Here is an 18,933-nt window from a genome sequence, read left to right on the forward strand (position 1 = left end):
CCTCCCCCCGGCCACGCCCCCTCCCGCTTCGCCTCAGAGGCGGCGGCGGCGGGAACGGCGGCGGGTCGGTGCTGGCTGATGCGTTAAGGCTTTAGGCTTTTTTCCCCCCTTTTTAACCCATTTTCCCTTCACTCCCCGCTTTTTAAACCCTTTTCTCTTCATTCCCTGCTTTTTATCCCATTTTCCCCTTCATTCCTCAATTTTTTCAGCCATTTTCCCTTCATTCCCCGCTTTTTAAGCCATTTTCCTTTCATTCCCTGCTTTTTATCCCATTTTCCCCTTCATTCCCTGTTTTTCATCCCATTTTCCCCTTCATTCCCTGCTTTTTATCCCATTTTCCCCTTCATTCCCCCATTTTTAAACCCATTTTCCCTTCATTCCCCGCTTTTTAAACCCTTTTCCCTTCATTCCCTGCTTTTTTAAGCCATTTTCCCTTCATTCCCCCCTTTTTAAACCCATTTTCCCTTCATTCCCTGCTTTTAAAACCCATTTTCCCTTCATTCCCCATTTTAAGCCATTTTCCTTTCATTCCTCGATTTTTTTTAACCCAATTTTCCCCACATTCTGATTTTTAACCCCTTTTCCCCTCATTCTCCATTTTTTTAAACATTTTCCCTTCATTCCCTTTAACTCCATTTCCTCTTTTTAACCCATTTTCCTTTTAATCACCCTTTTTTAACCCAATTTCCCTTTATACTCCTTAAATTCACCTTCCCTTTAATCCCTTTTAACCCATTTCCCTTTTATACTCATTTTAAATCCATGTTCCCTTTCTTCCCCATATTTTCAACCCATTTTCCCTTTATTCCCCCTTTTTAATTCATTTTCTCCACATTCCCCTTTTAAATCCTTTTTCCCTTAATTTCCCATCAATGTTCCCTTTCCCTTATAAAAATTTCCCCCTTTTAATTTTCTATTTCTTCCCGCCTTTTTTAAACCCTTTCCCCAACCTTTTATTTCATTCCCCATATTAACCCATTTTCCCTTTATACTCCTTATTTTTAACCCATTTCTCCCTTAATTCCATTTTTTAATCCCTTTTCCCCTTTCTTTCCAGAATATCTATTCCGTTTTGAATTAATTTCCCACTTATTTATTCCTGCTTTAACCCATCATCCCTTTTCCCTTTATATTCCATATTTCAAATGCTTTTTGCCTTTATTCCCCATTTTTTAACCCATTCCCCCCTTTAACCCTTTTTCCCTTTATATTCCTTATTGTTTCTTACCTTAAATCCATTTTTTAATTATTTCCAACCCATTTTTTCCTAATTATCCAATTAAATGGTTCCAATCAGGAGGGTTTCAATTCAACCTCCCCTGAGGCAACCCCCTTGCTTTAACAAAATTGTAATAAATTATAAAACCCCACGCACATAAACACACAAATTACACATTTATAAGGCCATAAAAACAGAAATTAAACACTTGTAAAAGCATAGAAACCGAAATTAAACGTTTATTTATTAAACACCCAGAATTAAACATTTATAAGGGTATAAAGGCAGAATTTAAACATTTATAAGGGCATAAAACTCAGAATTAAACATTTGTAAGGGTATAAATCCCCAAACTAAATATTTGTAAGGGTATAAAACCCAAAATTAAATATTTATAAGGTTATAACACCCAGAATTAAACATTTAAGGGTATAAGAGCAAAAATTTAAACATTTCTAAGGGTCTAAACCCCAAAACTGAACATTTCTAAGGGTCTAAACCCCAAAATTGAACATTTCTAAGGGTCTAAACCCCAAAATTTAACATTTCTAAGGGTCTAAGGGCAGAATTTAAACATTTCTAAGGGTCTAAACCCCAAAATTGAACATTTCTAAGGGTCTAAACCCCAAAATTGAACATTTCTAAGGGTCTAAGGGCAGAATTTAAACATTTCTAAGGGTCTAAACCCCAAAATTGAACATTTCTAAGGGTCTAAACCCCAAAATTGAACATTTCTAAGGGTCTAAGGGCAGAATTTAAACATTTCTAAGAGCATAAAACCCAAAATTAAACATTTGTAAGGGTATAAAAACCGAAATAAAACATTTCTCAGCAAAGCTGACTCCATCACCAGCGTCTCCCTGCTTTATCCTGAGAGGAAAATACCTGAAAAAAACATCAGAAGAGACAAAAACGTTAAAAAAATACTTAAAAAGAGAGAAATTACAAAAAAATACGCTAAACAAAAGTTTAAAAAATAAATTTTAAGGGTGGGGGGAGGGACGACGACATGGAGAAGGGACTGGGGTGGAGCGGATCAACACTGAGGTAAAAAAAACCCCAAATTACACCCAAACCCCACAGAAACCCCATAAAACCGACGCGAAACAACTCAAAACCCGAAAACTGAAGTAAAAACTGCAAAACGTGAGGAAAAACGTGGGTTTTTTTAAACGAAACTGCGCAAATACGCCCTCCCCGCGGAGCCGCTTCCCGCCATCGCTCTCCCCCTTGTCCGACTCCCCAAAATCCGGTGGAGGAACGAACCGTTCTCCTCCCCCGGGCGAAGAAGGAGCCGTTTAGGTTTGTTTTTTTTTTAATTTTTTTATTCTGCGACACCGTTAAAACCCCGAATCGCCCGAGGCTGACGGCGACGGGGGGAACGCGGGTCGGGAATGGGGGAAACCGAGAAGCGCAGATCCCCGATGGGTTTAAGAATGGGGGAATGAAGGGGAAAATGGCTTAAAAAATGGGGGAATGAAGGGAAAAGGGGTTTAAAAAGGGGGGAATGAAGGGAAAAGGGTTTAAAAAGGGGGGAATGAAGGGAAAAGGGGTTTAAAAAGGGGGGAATGAAGGGAAAAGGGGTTTAAAAAGGGGGGAATGAAGGGGGAAATGGCTTAAAAAATGGGGGAATGAAGGGAAAAGGGGTTTAAAAAGGGGGGAATGAAGGGAAAAGGGGTTTAAAAAGGGGGGAATGAAGGGGAAAATGGCTTAAAAAATGGGGGAATGAAGGGGAAAATGGCTTAAAAAATGGGGGAATGAAGGGAAAAGGCGTTTAAAAAGGGGGGAATGAAGGGAAAAGGGGTTTAAAAAGGGGGGAATGAAGGGAAAAGGGGTTTAAAAAGGGGGGAATGAAGGGAAAAGGGGTTTAAAAAGGGGGGAATGAAGGGGGAAATGGCTTAAAAAATGGGGGAATGAAGGGGAAAATAAGGGAAAAGGGGTTTAAAAAGGGGGGAATGAAGGGAAAAGGGGTTTAAAAAGGGGGGAATGAAGGGGAAATGGCTTAAAAAATCGGGGACTGAAAGGGAAAATGGGATAAAAAGCAGGGAATGAAGGGAAAAGGGTTTAAGAATGGGGGAATGAAGGGAAAATGGGTTTTAAAAGCAGGGAATGAAGGGAAACCGCGACGGGAACCGGGAGCCGAGACCGGGAACCGAAACCGGAGACCGAGAACCGAAACCGGAGACCGGTAAGCGACTCCCCCCGCCCTTCCCGCGGTTACCGCCACGATCCGCTCCCTCCGCCGTCCCGCCAGAGACTGAGCCGTTCCCGCCTCTGCGCCATCGCCCCCTCCGCTTCGCCACGCCCCTCCGCCCTCCCATTGGTCGACGCTTTGCCTCGGGGCGTGGCCTGGCCTTGGCGCTCTCCACCAGCGGAAGGGCGGAGGGAATGTAAATGAAGAACGGGGTGGGCGGAGGGTATGCAAATGAGGGATGGGTGGGAGGCGTGGCTCGCCGGGGCGTGGCAGCTGGGGGGCGGGGCTTGCGGCTGGATTCCCCGCCCCCGGGGGAGGTTTTGGGGGGCAATGGGGGACCCACACTTATGGGGCAGGACCCACATCTATGGGGTGGGGTGGGAGGAGCCAGGAATCCGGGAGCTCCTCCCCCCTCCCTTATAGTCAAAAAAAGAGGCGGAGCCAAGAGCTGAGGGAGAGGGCTGGGACTTTATTGAGTGGGCGGGGCTTGGGCTCGGGGGCGTGGCCAGCTCAGTCCCTCCAGGTCACCTCCACCTCGTCCGTCCGGTACCTGGGGGAGGGGGGAGAGGTCAGAGGTCACATCCCATAGATGTGGGTCCTGCCCCATAGATGTGGGTCCCACCCCCTATACATAGGTCCCACCCCCTCCATGGAGGTCCCACCCCCTATACGTAGGTCCCACCCCCTCCATGGAGGTCTCAGCCCCATAGCTGTGTCCCCCAGCCCCACATATGTGGGTCCCGATCCTATATGCAGGTCCCAGCCCCACATATGTGGGTCCCGGCTCCCATAGATGTGGGTCCCACCCCATATATATGGGTCCCAGCCCCATAAATGTCAGCCCCACCCCATAGATGTGGGTCCCAGCCCCTATACATAGGTCCCACCCCCTATACGTACGTCCCACCCCCTCCATGGAGGTCTCAGCCCCATAGAAGTGTCCCCCAGCCCCACATATGTGGGTCCCGGCTCCCATAGATGTGGGTCTCACCCCTGTATGGAAGTCCCAGGCCCACATATACATCCCCCACCCCTACATGTGGGTCCCAGCCCCTATATACGGGTCCCAGCTCCACACATCTTGATCCCAGCCCCACGTATAGGGGCCCCAGCCCCACATATGTGGGTCCCAGATGCCTGGGTCCCCGCCTCACCTCTGGGTGATCCCTGATTGGGCGAGCTCGGTCACTTGTCCCACCCTCAGCATCTCCCAACCGGCCTGAGCGATCATGGCCCCGTTGTCGATGCAGTACCTGGGGGTGGGCAGAGCAAAGTCCTGGGTCCCCCTGCCCCATCCGTGTGGGTCCAGCCCCACAGATGTGGGTCCAGCCCCATAGACTTGGGTCCAGCCCCATAGACGTGGCTCCCGACCCCATATATGTGAGCCTCATCCCCATGTATACGGGTCCAGCTCCCTAAATGTGGGTCCAGCCCCCCAGATGTGGGTCCCAGCCCCCCACATGTGGGTCCTGCCCCACAGAGGCGGGTCCCCTGCCCCATCTATGTGAGTCTCATCCCCATATATATGGCTCCAGCTCCCTAAATATGGATCCCAGCCCCCTAAATATGGGTCCCAATCCCCTGGATGTGGGTCCAGCCCCCCAGATGTGGGTCCAGCCCCCCAGATGTGGGTCCCAGGCCCCACCTCTCATCCGTGGGGCAGAGTTGGGCCCCTCGGGCCTGGCACATGGTCTGGAGCATTTGCTGGAGGCGGCGGTTACCTGAAGAGCCGGATGCCCCGGTCACCCCCCACCCCATAGATGTGGGTCCCACCCCACAGACCCGCGTCCCGCCCCATATTTGTGGGTCCCGACCCCTATATGTAAGTCTCAGCCCCTACAGGTAGGATGCAGCCCCACATATGTGGGTCTCAGCTATGCATCTATGCCTCCCACCCCACATACATGTCTCCCAGCCCCACAGATGTGGGTCCCAACCCCATAGCTGTGGGTCCAGCCCCATAGATGTGGGTCCTGCCCCATAGATGCAGGTCCCACCCCACATATATGGATCCGAACCCTACATATATGGATCCCAGCCCCATAGATGTGGGTCCTGCCCCATAGATGTGGGGTGGGACCCACATCTATGGACCCCAGCCCCATAGATGTGGGTCCCCCCCATATATATGGGTCCCAGCCCCATAGATGTGGGTCCCACCCTTTATATACAGGTGCCCCCCACCCGCCCCAGCCCCATAGACGTGGGTCCCACCCCCCATCCCTATGCTCCACCCCCATATCTATAGGTCCCGCCCCCTCTAGCCCCGCCCCCTTGGGCGTGGCACCCCCACGTACATGCCACGCCCCCCACCAGCAGCAAATGGGGAGCCCGGGTCAGGGCCAACGCCCGCTCGGTCACCTCGGTCAGCATGGAGAAGGCCGTCTCCTGGCACCTCGTTAGTGGCACCGACCTCGTTAGTGTCACCACCGCCCACCCCACCCAAGGGTCACCTGACCCCCCCCAGGGTCACGTGACCCCCCCCAGGTCACCTGACCCTGTTAATATCCCCCCCAAACCCCCTTTAATAGACCCCAAACCCTCTTAGTAGCCCCCCAAAACCCCTTTATTGGACCCCAAACCCCCTTAATAGCCCCCAAACCCCTTTAGAAGCCCCTAAAACCTCTTTAATAGACCCCAAACCCCCTTAACACCCCCCCCAAACCCCTTTAATAGACTCCAAACCCTCTTTGTAGCCCCCCGAAACCCCCTTAATAGCCCCCCAAAACCCTTTCATAGCCCCCCAAACCCCCTTAATAGACCCCAGACCCCCTTAATAGACCCCCAAACCCCTTTAATAGCCCCCAAACCCCCCTAATAGCCCCCAAACCCTCTTAATAGACCCCACAAACCCCCTTAATTACCCCCAAAGCCCCTTAATACCCCCCAAACCCCTTTACCAACCCCCCAATCCCCATTTAATAGACCCCAAACCCCCTTAATACCCCCCAAAACCCCCTTAACACCCCCAACCCCTTTAACAGCCCCCCAAACCCCCTTAATAGACCCCAAACCCCATAAATCCCCTGCAACAACCCCCTTAATACCCCCCAACACCCTTACTACCCCCCAAACCCCTTTAATAGCCCCCCCAACCCTCTTAATAACCCCCCAAACCCCTTTACTAGCCCTCCAAACCCCCCGAATAGCCCCCAACCCCTCTTAATAGACCCCCAAAACCCCTTTATTGGACCCTAAACCCCTGTAATTACCCCCAAACCCCTTTAATAGCCCCCCCAACCCCTCGTAATAGACCCCTAAAACCCCTTTATTGGACCCCAAACCCCTTTAATACCCCCCAAACCCCTTTAATAGCCCCCCCCCGGCTCCCACCTGAAGGGAGAAGCAGAGATCCTCGACGGTCGCTTCCCCAGACGCCAAAAGTTTGGGGGTGACGGCCTGGAGTTCGGAGAGGGGGGGAGGAAGAAGAGGAGGAGGAGGAGGAAAGGGGTGACGGGGGTTGGGGGGGGTCCCTGTGTGTCCCCCCCCACCCGCGGGGTCCCTTACCTGGAGGTGGGAGAGGAGCCCGGAGAAGGAGACGTCCATCCCCTTGACCACGTAGGGCAGCTCCACCAACCGCGTCCCCCTGCGGGGGGGTAGTAAGGGGGTTTTGGGGGGCTGTTAAAGGGGGGTGGAGGGGTATTGAAGGGGTTTGGGGGGGTATCAAGGGGGTTTGGGGGGGGTTATGGGGTTTGGGGTCTATTAAGGGGGTTTAGGGGCTGTTAAAGGGGTTTGGGGGGTCTAATAAAGGGGGTTTGGGTCTATTAAAGGGGTTTTGGGCGTCCGTTAAAGGAGTTGGGGGGGCTACTAAGGGGTTTGGGGGTCTATTAAAGGGGTCTTGTGTGTCTACTAAAGAGGTCGGGGGGGGTATTAAAGGGGTTTAGAGTCTATTAAGGGGGTTTTGGGTCCATTAGAGGGGTTTTGGGTGGGCTATTAAAGGGGATTTGGGTCTATTAAAGGGGTTTTGGGGGGTTATTAAGGGGGCTTGGGGTCTATTAAAGGGGTTTTGGGTGTATTAAAGGGGTCTTGTGGGTCTACTAAAGGGGTTTGGGGTCTATTAAAGGGGTTTTGGGGGTTTAGAGTCTCTTAAGGGGGTCTGGGGGTCCCATAAAAGGGGTTGGGGGTCTATTAAAGGGATTTGGGGTCTATTAAGGGGGTTTTGGGTCTACTAAAGGGGATTTCAGGGGTAGTAAGGGGGTTGGGGGTCTATTAAAGGGGTTTGGGGGGTTATTAAAGTGGTTTGGGGGGTCTATTAAAGGGATTTTGGGTCTCTTAAGGAGGGTTTGGGTCTATTAAAGGGGTCTGGGGGTCTACTAAGGGGGTTTTGGGTCTATTAAGGGGGTTTGGGGTCTATTAAGGGGGTTTTGGGGGTCTATTAAAGGGGTTTTATGGTTTATGAAGGGGGTTTGGGGTCTATTAAGGGGGTTTTGGGGGGTCTATTAAAGGGATTTTGGGTCTCTTAAAGGGGTTTTGGGTCTACTAAAGGGGTTTTGGGGGGTTATTAAGGGGGTCTGGGGTCTATTAAAGGGGTTCTGGGTCTCTTAAGGGGGTGGCCCCGCCCCTCACCTCTTGGCCAGCTGCTCGATGTTGTAGCCGGGACTGGGGTCGTTGGAGATCTGGGGGCGGGGTTAGAGACAACGAGGGGGCGGGGTTAAACCCGGGCGGGGCCCTCGGCGAGGGGGCGGGGCCCTCGGCGAGGGGGCGGGGCCACCTGCAGGAGCCGAGCGAATCGGTCGAGGCAGTTGCCGACGGCCAAATCCAGCGTCTCCCCGAAAATCCGGTACCGGCGGCGGGAGAAGGCGATCACCTGGGCGGGGCCGCGCGTGCGTGACGTCACGAGCGTGACGTCACGCGTGATGTCGCGTCTCCCTGCGCGCCGCCACGCCCTATCGCGCGCCGCCACCCCCTATCGCGCGCCGCCACACGTTATTATTAGATGTTATCCTGTGTCGTCGCGCCTTACCACGCCCCGCCACGCCCTACCACACCCTATCACATCCAACCCCGTGCCGCCACGCCTCACCACACCCAACCACATGCTGCCCCGCCCCCTCCCCGGCTCCCACCCCCTCCCCGTGCCCCCACCCCAGGGCGGCGCCTCCGGGTGTGTCCCCTCTGGGCGTGTCCCCGTCCCCGCCCCGCACCTGGGTGTTGCCGCCGCTGACGTAGAGGACGAGGGGGTCGCGGGCGCGGCCCAGGAGCCGCCCCATCTCGATGTGGCCCACGCAGTGGTTGACGCCCACCAGGGGGCGGTGCCAGAGCTGCGCCAGCGTCCGCGCCACCGCCGCCACCACCGACAGCGGCGAGCCCATGCCCGGCCCTGGCGGGCACGCCCCATCAGGCCACGCCCACGCCTGCCACACCCATGCCCACACCCCAACGGGTGGTGGCCGGGGCGGGGCCCGAGGAAGGGGGCGGGAACGGGGTGACGAGGACGGTAAGGAGGCGGGGGATCCTTCCGCCATGCCATATTTGGGGAAGGAGGCCCCGCCCACCGCTGGCCTCGCCCGGCCCCAAGGAGGGAGGGGGGAGGGGGAGGGGTGTGTCACCTTTGGTGAAGGCGATGGCGTCCAGGTCGGACGGGCGGAGCTGGGCGTCGGCCAGGGCGTCGGCCACCAGCCCCAGCACCGCCCCCCGGTGGTGGCGCCCGGTCGGGCCAGGGGCAAAGCCTGGGGGGGGGAGGGGAAGGGGGTGGGGTTAGGGGTCACAGGGTCAGCGAGGGTCACGGGGTCACCGAGGGGGCAGAGCGATGATGTCATGCCGGGGGGGGCTGTGATGTCACAGGGGGTGGGGATGCCGGGGGGAGGGATCTCACAGGGGTGGGGGAGTGATGTCACAGGAGCAGGGGTGATGTCAGAGGGGCGGGGGAGCTGGCAGTGATGTCACAGGGCGGCTCCCAGGGTGAGTGACGTCACGGGGAGGGGGGCTCCAGGGCAAGAATGACGTCACAGGGGGCGGGCTCCCAGGGGGAGTGACGTCACGGGGGCAGGGCGTGACATCACAGGACACATCAAGAGCCGGAGCGATGTCACGGGACGGGAGGGGGGTGGGGGAAGGGTCGGGGGGGGAGTGACGTCACGGAGGGGAGGGGTCCCGCGGTAGGTGACATCACGGCGTGGGGGGGGGGCGGGAGGGGACGTGACGTCACGGGGGGGTCGGGGGATCCCGTCGAGGCCGGCAGTGACGTCAGAGGGGAGGGCTGCCCGCGCGGGAAAGGGGGGGAGGGGTCTCGGGTAGTGACGTCAGGCGCCTCACCGTGGCCGGGCGGCGTGACGTAGGTGGCGCGGCGGTTGCTGAGGATGACGCCGTCGCGCACCACCCCCGCCCCCACCTTGTTGGCCGAGCCCTCCAGCCCCAGCACCGTCGGCATGGCGTCACCGTGACGTCACCGCCGCCCCTCCCGCCGCCGCCGCTTTTTCCCGCCGCCGCCGCGCGCCGGTTCCCGCCGCCGCCGCCGCCCGAGTCGCGTCACTTCCTGCGGCGCGCCGGAAGTGACGCGCTCTCTGCCCCCCCCACCACCTCCCGCCCCCTTTCCGTGACGCAACGGCGCTTCCGCTTCCGGCCCCGCCCCCCGCCCGCCCGCCGGACGCACGCGGAGCTGCCCAAGCGCGCGCTGCCGCCGCCGCCGCTGATTGGTCCCGGGCTTGAGACCGGCAAGCGCCGATTGGGCGGGGCTAAAGGTACGGAGGGCGCCGATTGGCTGCGTGGGGAGGAAGGCGGGGGGGGAACGGGGCGGGGGGGGAGCGGGGGCGGGCGCTGATTGGTTGGCCGGGAAGGGGGGGGGGCGCCACGGCGAGCGCTGATTGGCTCCGGTTTTGTGCCCGGTGGACGCTGATTGGCCCCGGTTCGGTGCCCGGTGGACGCTGATTGGCCCCGGTTCGGGCACCGGCGGGCGCCCATTGGCCGCCACGTGGTTGCGGCGGGCGCTGATTGGCCGCGGGAAGGAGGCGGCGAGCCCCGATTGGCCCGTTCAAGCGAGGCGGCCGGCTGATTGGCTGGTTTCCGCGGGAGGCGCTCCCCGATTGGCCGAGCCTCAGCGGGGGAGGCGGGGTTTCCCCTCCGCGGGGCGCTCTGATTGGTTGCGGGCCGCGCGGGGGGGGCGGAGCCCGCGCTGATGCCGCTCTCTCCCTTTCCTAGGGGCGGAGCTTGTGTCCGAGGGGGCGGATCCAGAGCCCGGAGGCGGGGCCAGAACCCCGGCGGGGGCGGAGCCTGAGCCCAGGGGTGTGGCCTCAGCCCGAGGGGGGAGGAGCCTGTGCCCCCGAGGAGGAGGAGCCGGGGCTCGAAGGGGCGTGGTCTGGTAACAAAGGAGGCGGGGCCTGAAGAGGAGGCGGAGTCTGCTGCGGAGGGGGCGTGGCCTGTGGGCGATGCCGAAGCGCAGCAAGAAGGAGGCGGCCGAGGGCGATGCCGGGGAGGAGGCGGGTGAGTCCGCACCAGTACGGACCAGTACAGACCAGTACGGGCCAGTACGGAACAGTACGGGCCAGTACGGACCAGTATGGACCAGTTCGGACCAGTACGGGCCAGTATGGGCCAGTACAGACCAGTACAGGCCAGTACAGACCAGTATGGGCCAGTACAGACCAGTACAGGCCAGTATGGATCAGTATGGACCAGTACGGGCCAGTACGGACCAGTATGGGCCAGTATGGACCAGTATGGGTCTGAGTCGACCAGTACAGACCAGTATGGATCTCTAGGGGTTGCTATAGGCGTTAAGTACAGACCAGTATGGTTAAGTACAGACCAGTACACACCAGTAGGGGCCAGTATGGACCTGTACTGGCCAGTACAGAGCAGTATGGACCAGTATAGGTCTGAGGGGACCAGTATGGACCAGTACAAACCAGTACAGTTAAGTACAGGCCAGTACAGTTCAATACAGACCAGTACACACCAGTATGGGCCAGTACAGACCTGTACTGGCCAGTATAGACCAGTATGGGCCAGTTCAAGCCAATATGGCCCAGTACAAGCCAGTATTTACCAGTACAGACAGGGATAGACCAGTACGGACCATTACGGACCAGTACAGACCAGTACAGACCAGTACAGGTCGCTGTGGAGCAGTATAGACCAGTATAGGCGTGTCTCCACCAGTATAGACCAGTACGGGCTTCTCAGTGCGTTTTCAGTCTGCTCCCAGTGACTCCAGTGCCCCCAGTATCCTCCCAGTCTGGTCCCAGTCCCTCCCAGTGCCTGCAAATCCCTTCCGAGTCCCCTCCCAGTCCCTCCCAGTAACCTCCCAGTAACCCCCCAGTGCCCTCAAATCCCTTCCTAACACCCTCCCAGTCCCTCCCAGTGCCTCCCAGTCTCTCCCAGTGTGTCCCAGTAACCCCCCAGAGCCCTCAAATCCCTTCTTAACTCCCTCCCAGCCCCTCCCAGTCCCTCCCAGTGCCTCCCAGTAACCCTCCAGTGCCCGCAAATCCCTTCCGAGCCCCCTTTCAACCCCTCCCAGTCCCTCCCAGTGCCTCCCAGTGCCCTCAAATCCCTTCTTAACTCCCTCCCAGTCCCTCCCAGTAACCCCCCAGTCCCCTCAAATCCCTTCATAACACCCTCCCAGTGCCTCCCAGTGCCTCCCAGTAACCCCCCAGTGCCTGCAAATCCCTTCCTAATGCCCTTCCAGTCCCTCCCAGTGCCCTCCCAGTCCCTCCCAGTCCCTCCCAGTGCCCTCAAATCCTTTCCCAGCCCCCTCCCAGTGCCTCCCAGTGCCTCCCAGTAACCCCCCAGTGCCCTCAAATCCCTTCATAACACCCTCCCAGTGCCTCCCAGTCTCTCCCAGTGCCTCCCAGTAACACCCCAGTGCCCGCAGATCCCTTCCTAACGCCCTCCCAGCCCCTCCCAGTGCCTCCCAGTCTCTCCCAGTCCCTCCCAGTAACCCCCCAGTGCCCTCAAATCCCTTCTGAGCCCCCTTTCAACCCCTCCCAGTCTCTCCCAGTCCCTCCCAGTAAGCCCCCAGAGCCCTCAAATCCCTTCATAACACCCTCCCAGTGCCTCCCAGTGCCTCCCAGTAACCCCCCAGTGCCTGCAAATCCCTTCCTAATGCCCTTCCAGTCCCTCCCAGTGCCCTCCCAGTCCCTCCCAGTAAGCCCCCAGTGCCCTCAAATCCCTTCATAACACACTCCCAGTCCCTCCCAGTCCCTCCCAGTGCCCTCAAATCCCTTTCTAGCCCCCTCCCAGTGCCTCCCAGTAACCCCCCAGTGCCCTCAAATCCCTTCATAACACCCTCCCAGTGCCTCCCAGTCTCTCCCAGTCCCTCCCAGTCCCTCCCAGTGCCTCCCAGTAACCCCCCAGTGCCCTCAAATCCCTTCCTAACGCCCTCCCAGCCCCTCCCAGTGCCTCCCAGTCTCTCCCAGTCCCTCCCAGTAAGCCCCCAGTGCCCTCAAATCCCTTCATAACACCCTCCCAGTCCCTCCCAGTGCCCTCCCAGTCTCTCCCAGCCCCCTCCCAGTCCCTCCCAGTCCCTCCCAGTAACCCCCCAGTGCCCTCAAATCCCTTCCCAGCCCCCTTTCAACCCCTCCCAGTGCCTCCCAGTAACCCCCCCCCCCACCTTCCCCCGCGCAGGGCGGCGCCCCCCGAAGGCGGGGCGGGAGGAGGAGTCGGGCTGCGCCTACGAGGACCCCCCCACGCGGGAGGTGACGCCGGGGGGGCAGCGCTTCACCCTCAAGGTCACCTCGTGGAACGTGGACGGGCTGCGCGCCTGGGTGCGCAAGGGGGGGCTGCAGGTGAGGGCGCCCGGGGGGGGGCACCTGGGGGTCCAGGGGGGCACCCTGGGGTCTGGGGGGGGGGGGAAGGGGTCTGGGGGGGCACCCTGGGTTTTGGGGGGCACCCTGGGGTCTGGGAGGGGGACCCAGGGGTCTGGGGGGTGGGGGGGAAAGGGTCTGGGGAGCACCCAGGGGTCTGGGGGGGCACCCGGAGGTCTGGGGGGGGCACCCTGGGGTTTGGGGGGGCACCCAGGGGTGGGGGGGGCACCCTGGGGTCTGGGGAGGGGACCCAGGGGTCTGGGGGGGGACACACAAAGGGGTCTGTGGGGGGGAAAAAGGGTCTGGGGTGCACCCAGGGGTCTGGGGGGAGCACCCTGGGGTTTGGGGGGGGGCACCCTGGGGTCTGGGGGGGGGGAAAGGGGTCTGGGGGGGCACCCAGGGGTCTGGGGAGAGCACCCTGGGGTTTGGGGGGGCACCCAGGGGTTTGGGGGGGGGACCCAGGGGTCTAGGGGGGACCCAAAGGGGGGTTGGGGGGGGGGGGAAAGGGTGTGGGGGGCACCCAGAGGTCTGGGGGGGGGCACCCAGGGGTCTAAGGGGGGCACCCTGGGTTTTGGGGGGGCACCCTGGGGTCTGGGAGGGGGACCCAAGGGTCTGGGGGGGGAACACGGGGGTCCAGGGGGGCACCCAAGTGTCCGGGGGGGGCACCCAGGGGTCTGGGGGGGACACAGCATTTTTGGGGGGGGGGGGGGCATCCAGGGGTCTGGGGGGGGACCCAGGGTTTTGGGGGCTCACCCAAGTGTCCGCTGGGGGCACGCCAGCCCCCCGGGGGTCCCGACCGAGCCCACCCACGGGTGCCGTGTCCCCCCCCCCCCCCCCCCGCAGTGGGTGCAGGAGGAGGCCCCCGACGTGCTGTGCCTGCAGGAGACCAAGTGCGGGGGGGGGGCCGTGCCCCCCGAGGTGCGCGCCCTCCCCGGCCTCCCCCACCAGTTCTGGGCCAGCCCCGAGGGACGGCCCGGCTACAGCGGCGTGGGGCTACTGGCCCGGCACGAGCCCCTCAGCGTCACCTACGGCATCGGTGAGACCCCCCGCGACCCCCCCGCGACCCATAAGTCCCCCCCCGGACCCATAAGTGTGACCCCCAAGTACCCCCCGGTCTTCAAACTCGTCTTCCAAGAACCTCAAACCTTCACCAACGAGCCCAAATTCTGGCTAAATTGCCCCCACATCCACTCCAGGGACCCCCAAGTACCCCCCCGGACCCATAAGTACCCCCCCAGACCCATAAATACCCCCCCAGACCCATAAGTCCCCCCCCGGACCCATAAGTGCGACCCCCAACTACCCCCCAGTCTTCAAATTCGTCTTCGAAGAACCTCAAACCTTCACCAACGAACCCAAATTCCAGCTAAATTGACCCCAAATCCACCCTGGGGAATCCCAAGTACCCCCCCAGACCTATAAATACCCCCCCAGACCCATAAGTACCCCCACAGACCCATAACTACCCCCCCAGACCAATAAGTACTCCCCTGGACCCATAAGTGCGACCCCCAAGTACACCCCGGTCTTCAAACTCTTCTTCGAAGAACCTCAAACCTTCATGAACGAGCCCAAATTCCAGCTAAATTGCCCCCAAATCCACTCCAGGGACCCCCAAGTACCCCCCCAGACCCCCAAGTACCCCCCTGGACCTTCAAATACCCCCCCAGACCCATAAGTACCCCCCCGCGACCCATAAGTGCGACCCCCAAGTAACCCCCAGTCTTCAAATTCGTCTTCAAAGAACCTCAAACCTTCACGAACGAGCCCAAATTCCGGCTAAATTGACCCCAAATCCACCCTGGGGAATTCCAAGTACCCCCCCAGACCCATAAATACCCCCCCAGACCCATAAGTCCCCCCCCGGACCCGTAAGTGCAACCCCCAAGTACCCCCCAGTCTTCAAACTCTTCTTCGAAGAAGCTCAAACCTTGACGAACGAGCCCAAATTCTGGCTAAATTGACCCCAAATCCACTGCAGGGACCCCCAAGTATCCCCCCAGACCCATAAATACCCACCCAGACCCATAACTAAGCCCCCAGACCCATAAGTCCCCCCCCGGACCCATAAGTGCGACCCCCAAGTACCCCCCGGTCTCAAACTTGTCTTTGAAGAACCTCAAACCTTCACCAACGAGCCCAAATTCCAGCTAAATTGCCCCCAAATCCACTCCAGGGACCCCCAAGTACCCCCCCAGACCCCCAAGTACCCCCCCGGACCTACAAATACCCCCCCAGACCCATAAGTACCCCCCCGTGACCCATAAGTCCCCCCCCGGACTCATAAGTGTGACCCCCAAGTACCCCCCCGGACCCATAAATACCCCCCCAGACCCATAAGAACCTCCCATCACCCTCAAAATGTCCCCAGTTGTCCCAATTGACACCTCGATTGCCCCAGTTGACCCCAGTTGCCCCCAATTTGCCCCAGTTGCCCCCCAATTTCCCCCAGTTGACCCCCCGTTGACTGCAGTTGACCCCAGTTGCCCCCAATTTCCCCCGGTTGACCCCAGTTGCCCCCCAATTGCCCCCAGTTGCCCCCACTTGCCCCCCAATTTCCCCCAGTTGACCCCCAGTTGACCGCAATTTCCCCCAGTTGCCCCCCAATTTCCCCAAATTTCCCCCAGTTGCCCCCCAATTTCCCCCAGTTGCCCCCCAATTGCCCCCAATTGCCCCCACTTGCCCCCCAATTTCCCCCAGTTGACCCCCAGTTGACCGCAATTTCCCCCAGTTGCCCCCCAATTTCCCCAAATTTCCCCCAGTTGCCCCCCAATTTCCCCCAGTTGCCCCCCAATTTCCCCCAGTTAACCCCAGTTGCCCCCAATTTCCCCCAGTTGACCCCCAGTTGATCCCAGTTGCCCCCCCATTGCCCCCAATTCCCCCCAGTTGCCCCCAGTTGCCCCCAATTTCCCCCAGTTGACCCCCAGTTGACCCCAGTTCCCCCCCAATTGCCCCCAATTTCCCCCAGTTGCCCCCCAGTTGCCCCCAGTTGCCCCCAATTTCCCCCAGTTGCCACCCAGTTGCTCCCAATTTCCCCCAGTTGACCCCAATTTCCCCCAGTTGATCCCAGTCGTCCCCCAATCGCCCCCAATTTCCCCCAGTTGCCCCCAGTTGCCCCCAATTTCCCCCAGTTGACCCCCCGTTGATCCCAGTTCCCCCCCAATTGCCCCCAATCGCCCCCAGTTGCCCCCCAGTCGCCCCCAATCCCCCCCAGTTGACCCCCAACCCCTCCCCCCCCCCCCTCCAGGCGAGGAGGAGCACGACCGCGAGGGCCGCGTGGTGACGGCCGAATTCCCCGCCCTCTTCGTGGTCGCCGCCTACGTCCCCAACGCCGGGCGGGGATTGGTCCGCCTGGACTACCGCCGCCGCTGGGACGCCGCCTTCCGCTCCTACCTCGCCCGCTTGGACGCCCGGAAACCGGTGGCGCTCTGCGGCGACCTCAACGTCGCCCACGCCGAGATCGACCTGCGGCACCCGCGGGCCAACCGCCGCTCGGCCGGCTTCACCCTCGAGGAGCGCGAAGGCTTCGGCGCCTTGTTGGACGCCGGGTTCCTCGATTCGTTCCGCCATCTTTATCCGGCCGTCCCGCACGCTTACACCTTCTGGACTTACTTGGGCGGCGCCCGGGATCGCAACGTCGGGTGGCGCCTCGATTATTTCGTCCTCTCGCGCCGCTTGGAAGGGGCCCTCTGCGACAGCAAGATCCGCTCCCGCGTCTTGGGCAGCGACCACTGCCCCATCACCCTCTACCTCGCCCTATAGCGGCTCCGCCCCCCCCGCCCCGCCCTTCCGTAAGTTCGCCCGACGGCGCGCGCGCTTCCCCACCCCGCCCCCTCCCCCGATCCCAACATCTTCTGCCCGGCCGGAAACCACCCCGAACGCCCCTAAAGTGGGTTTAGATGATGTCGTCAGCGTCTACGTGGCGTCATGGCGGCCCCGTCAACCTCCCCTTGGCCATAAATCCCCATAAATGACCATAATTAGCGTTTAGGTGATGTCATCGTGAAGCATATCAGAGCACAATGGCATCATCCACCTCTCCTTGACCACGGTTCCACCCTAAATGTCCGTAAATCGGGTTTAGATGATGTCATCATCGTCTACATGGCGTCACGGTGGCCGCGTCAAACTCCCCTTAGCCATAAATCCCCCCTAAACAACCATAATTAGGCTTTAGGTGATGTCATCGTGGAGCGTATCGGTTCACGATGGCGTCATCGACCTCTACTTGGCCACGGTTCCACCCTAAATGCTCATAAAATCAATTTAGATGATGTCGTCATGGTTCTGTATGATGTCACGATGATCTCATCAACCTCTCCTTGACCATATATCTGTTCTAAAAGACCATAAATTGGGTCTAGGTGATGTCATCACGGTCCATATGACATCATGATGGTTTCATCAACCTCTACTTGGCCACGATTCCACCCTAAATGCCCATAAATCAGGTTTAGATGATGTCATCACAGTCTATATGGCATCACAGTGGCCCCATCAACCTCCTCTTGGCCATAAATCCCCCCTAAACGACCATAATTAGGGTTTAGGTGATGTCATCGTGGAGTGTATCGGGTCATGATGGTGTCATCCACCTCTACTTGGCTACAGTTCTGCCCTAAATGCCCGTAAATCAGGTTCAGATGATGTCATCGTCGTCTACGTGGCGTCACGGTGGCCCCGTCAAACTCCCCTTGGCCATAAATCTCCCCCAAACGACCATAATTAGGGTTCAGGTGATGTCATCGTGGACCGTATCGGGTCATGATGGCGTCATCCACCTCTAGTCGGCCACGATTCCACCCTAAATGCTCATAAAATCGATTTAGGTGATGTCATCGTGGTTCTATACGGCGTCACGATGGTGTCATCAACCTTTCCTTGACCATATATCCGCTCTAAAGGACCATAAATTGGGTCTACGTGATGTCATCGTGGTCCGTATGGCATCATAACGCACCCATTGAGTTCTACTTGCCTCTAATTCCACCCTAAATGCTCCCCAGTTGGATTAACGTGATGTCATCATGGTCCATATGACATCGTGATGGTTTTATCCACCTCTACGTGGTCACGATTCCACCCTAAATGCCCGTAAATCAGGTTTAGATGATGTCATCACGGTCGATACGGCATCACGGTGGCCCATCACCCTCCCCTTGGCCAAAATCCCCCCCGAACCACCATAACTAGGGTTTTGATGATGTCATCGCGGAGCGCATCGGGTCACGCTGACGTCATCCACCTCTACTCGGCCACAATTCCGCCCCAAATGCCCCTAAAACCGATTTGGATGACGTCATCATGGTCCGTATGACATCACGGCGGCCCCACCCACCTCGCGTTGACCCTCCAGCCCCATAGGTCGCCTTCCCGTGAGGTCACCGCCCCCTCACCAAGATCCCGCCCCTGGAAGCCCCTCCCCTCGACGGCCATAGGGCGGCCCTACGTGATGTCATCCGCCGCCGGCGGCGACCTATGGCCGTCCTACGCGCCCTGAAGCTCAACCTATAGGGAACTGCCACTGCCACCGTGGCCCCGCCCCCCCACATTACCCCATAGGCTTGTGGGAGGGGCCACAGGGCCCATAGAGACCCTGCCCCCCAGCCCCACCCCTCCCCTATAGACCCCCCAGCCCCTCCCCCGCGTCTATTTTTATCCCCCGCCGCGGGGAGCCAATAAAAACTCTTCGTTCAATCACGTGCTGTCGAGGGGGCGGGGTGGGACCCAGGCGCCTGGGCGGGGCTTTATTTACAGTCGCGACCCCGCCCCCCCTCCCC

At 58.8% G+C, this 18,933-nt stretch overlaps 2 protein-coding genes across 3 annotated transcripts; one reads left to right on the forward strand and one right to left on the reverse strand.

The window, feature by feature from the left end:
* Positions 1 to 3,862: 3,862 nt before the first annotated feature.
* Positions 3,863 to 9,884, reverse strand: OSGEP (O-sialoglycoprotein endopeptidase). The gene is made up of 11 exons (XM_075018610.1): positions 9,669 to 9,884; positions 8,963 to 9,082; positions 8,558 to 8,733; positions 8,125 to 8,220; positions 7,980 to 8,029; positions 6,921 to 6,999; positions 6,747 to 6,812; positions 5,711 to 5,801; positions 5,059 to 5,134; positions 4,568 to 4,666; positions 3,863 to 3,963 (listed from the first exon to the last, which is right to left on the reverse strand). The coding sequence occupies exons 1-11, from the start codon at positions 9,781 to 9,783 to the stop codon at positions 3,924 to 3,926; spliced, it is 1,008 nt and encodes a 335-aa protein (XP_074874711.1). The 5' UTR covers positions 9,784 to 9,884; the 3' UTR covers positions 3,863 to 3,923.
* Positions 9,885 to 9,956: 72 nt separating this feature from the next.
* On the forward strand, positions 9,957 to 18,850 carry APEX1 (apurinic/apyrimidinic endodeoxyribonuclease 1). 2 transcript variants are annotated; one of them, XM_075018611.1, is made up of 5 exons: positions 9,957 to 10,093; positions 10,551 to 10,832; positions 12,975 to 13,135; positions 13,997 to 14,189; positions 16,401 to 18,850. In XM_075018611.1, exons 2-5 carry the CDS (start codon positions 10,778 to 10,780, stop codon positions 16,913 to 16,915), a joined length of 924 nt encoding a protein of 307 aa, XP_074874712.1. In that variant the 5' UTR covers positions 9,957 to 10,093; positions 10,551 to 10,777; the 3' UTR covers positions 16,916 to 18,850. The 2 variants fall into 2 exon arrangements, with proteins under 2 accessions (XP_074874712.1, XP_074874713.1); XM_075018612.1 differs by having other exon boundaries at positions 12,975 to 13,114.
* Positions 18,851 to 18,933: the final 83 nt, after the last annotated feature.

Source organism: Buteo buteo, chromosome 30 (genome assembly GCF_964188355.1).
Source record: "Buteo buteo chromosome 30, bButBut1.hap1.1, whole genome shotgun sequence".
Lineage (NCBI taxonomy): Eukaryota > Metazoa > Chordata > Aves > Accipitriformes > Accipitridae > Buteo > Buteo buteo.

Excerpts from the sequence above, each read along its gene's own strand:
- OSGEP (XM_075018610.1), bottom strand. The coding sequence starts at position 9,783 with ATGCCGACGGTGCTGGGGCTGGAGGGCTCGGCCAACAAGGTGGGGGCG. Across the intron at positions 8,030-8,124 it reads GATTCGCTCGGCTCCTGCAG|ATCTCCAACGACCCCAGTCC; the intron begins GTGGCCCCGCCC and ends CCCCGCCCCCAG. Across the intron at positions 3,964-4,567 it reads CAATCAGGGATCACCCAGAG|GTACCGGACGGACGAGGTGG; the intron begins GTGAGGCGGGGA and ends CCCCTCCCCCAG.
- APEX1 (XM_075018611.1), top strand. The coding sequence starts at position 10,778 with ATGCCGAAGCGCAGCAAGAAGGAGGCGGCCGAGGGCGATGCCGGGGAG. Across the intron at positions 13,136-13,996 it reads TGCGCAAGGGGGGGCTGCAG|TGGGTGCAGGAGGAGGCCCC; the intron begins GTGAGGGCGCCC and ends CCCCCCCCGCAG. Across the intron at positions 14,190-16,400 it reads CAGCGTCACCTACGGCATCG|GCGAGGAGGAGCACGACCGC; the intron begins GTGAGACCCCCC and ends CCCCCCCTCCAG.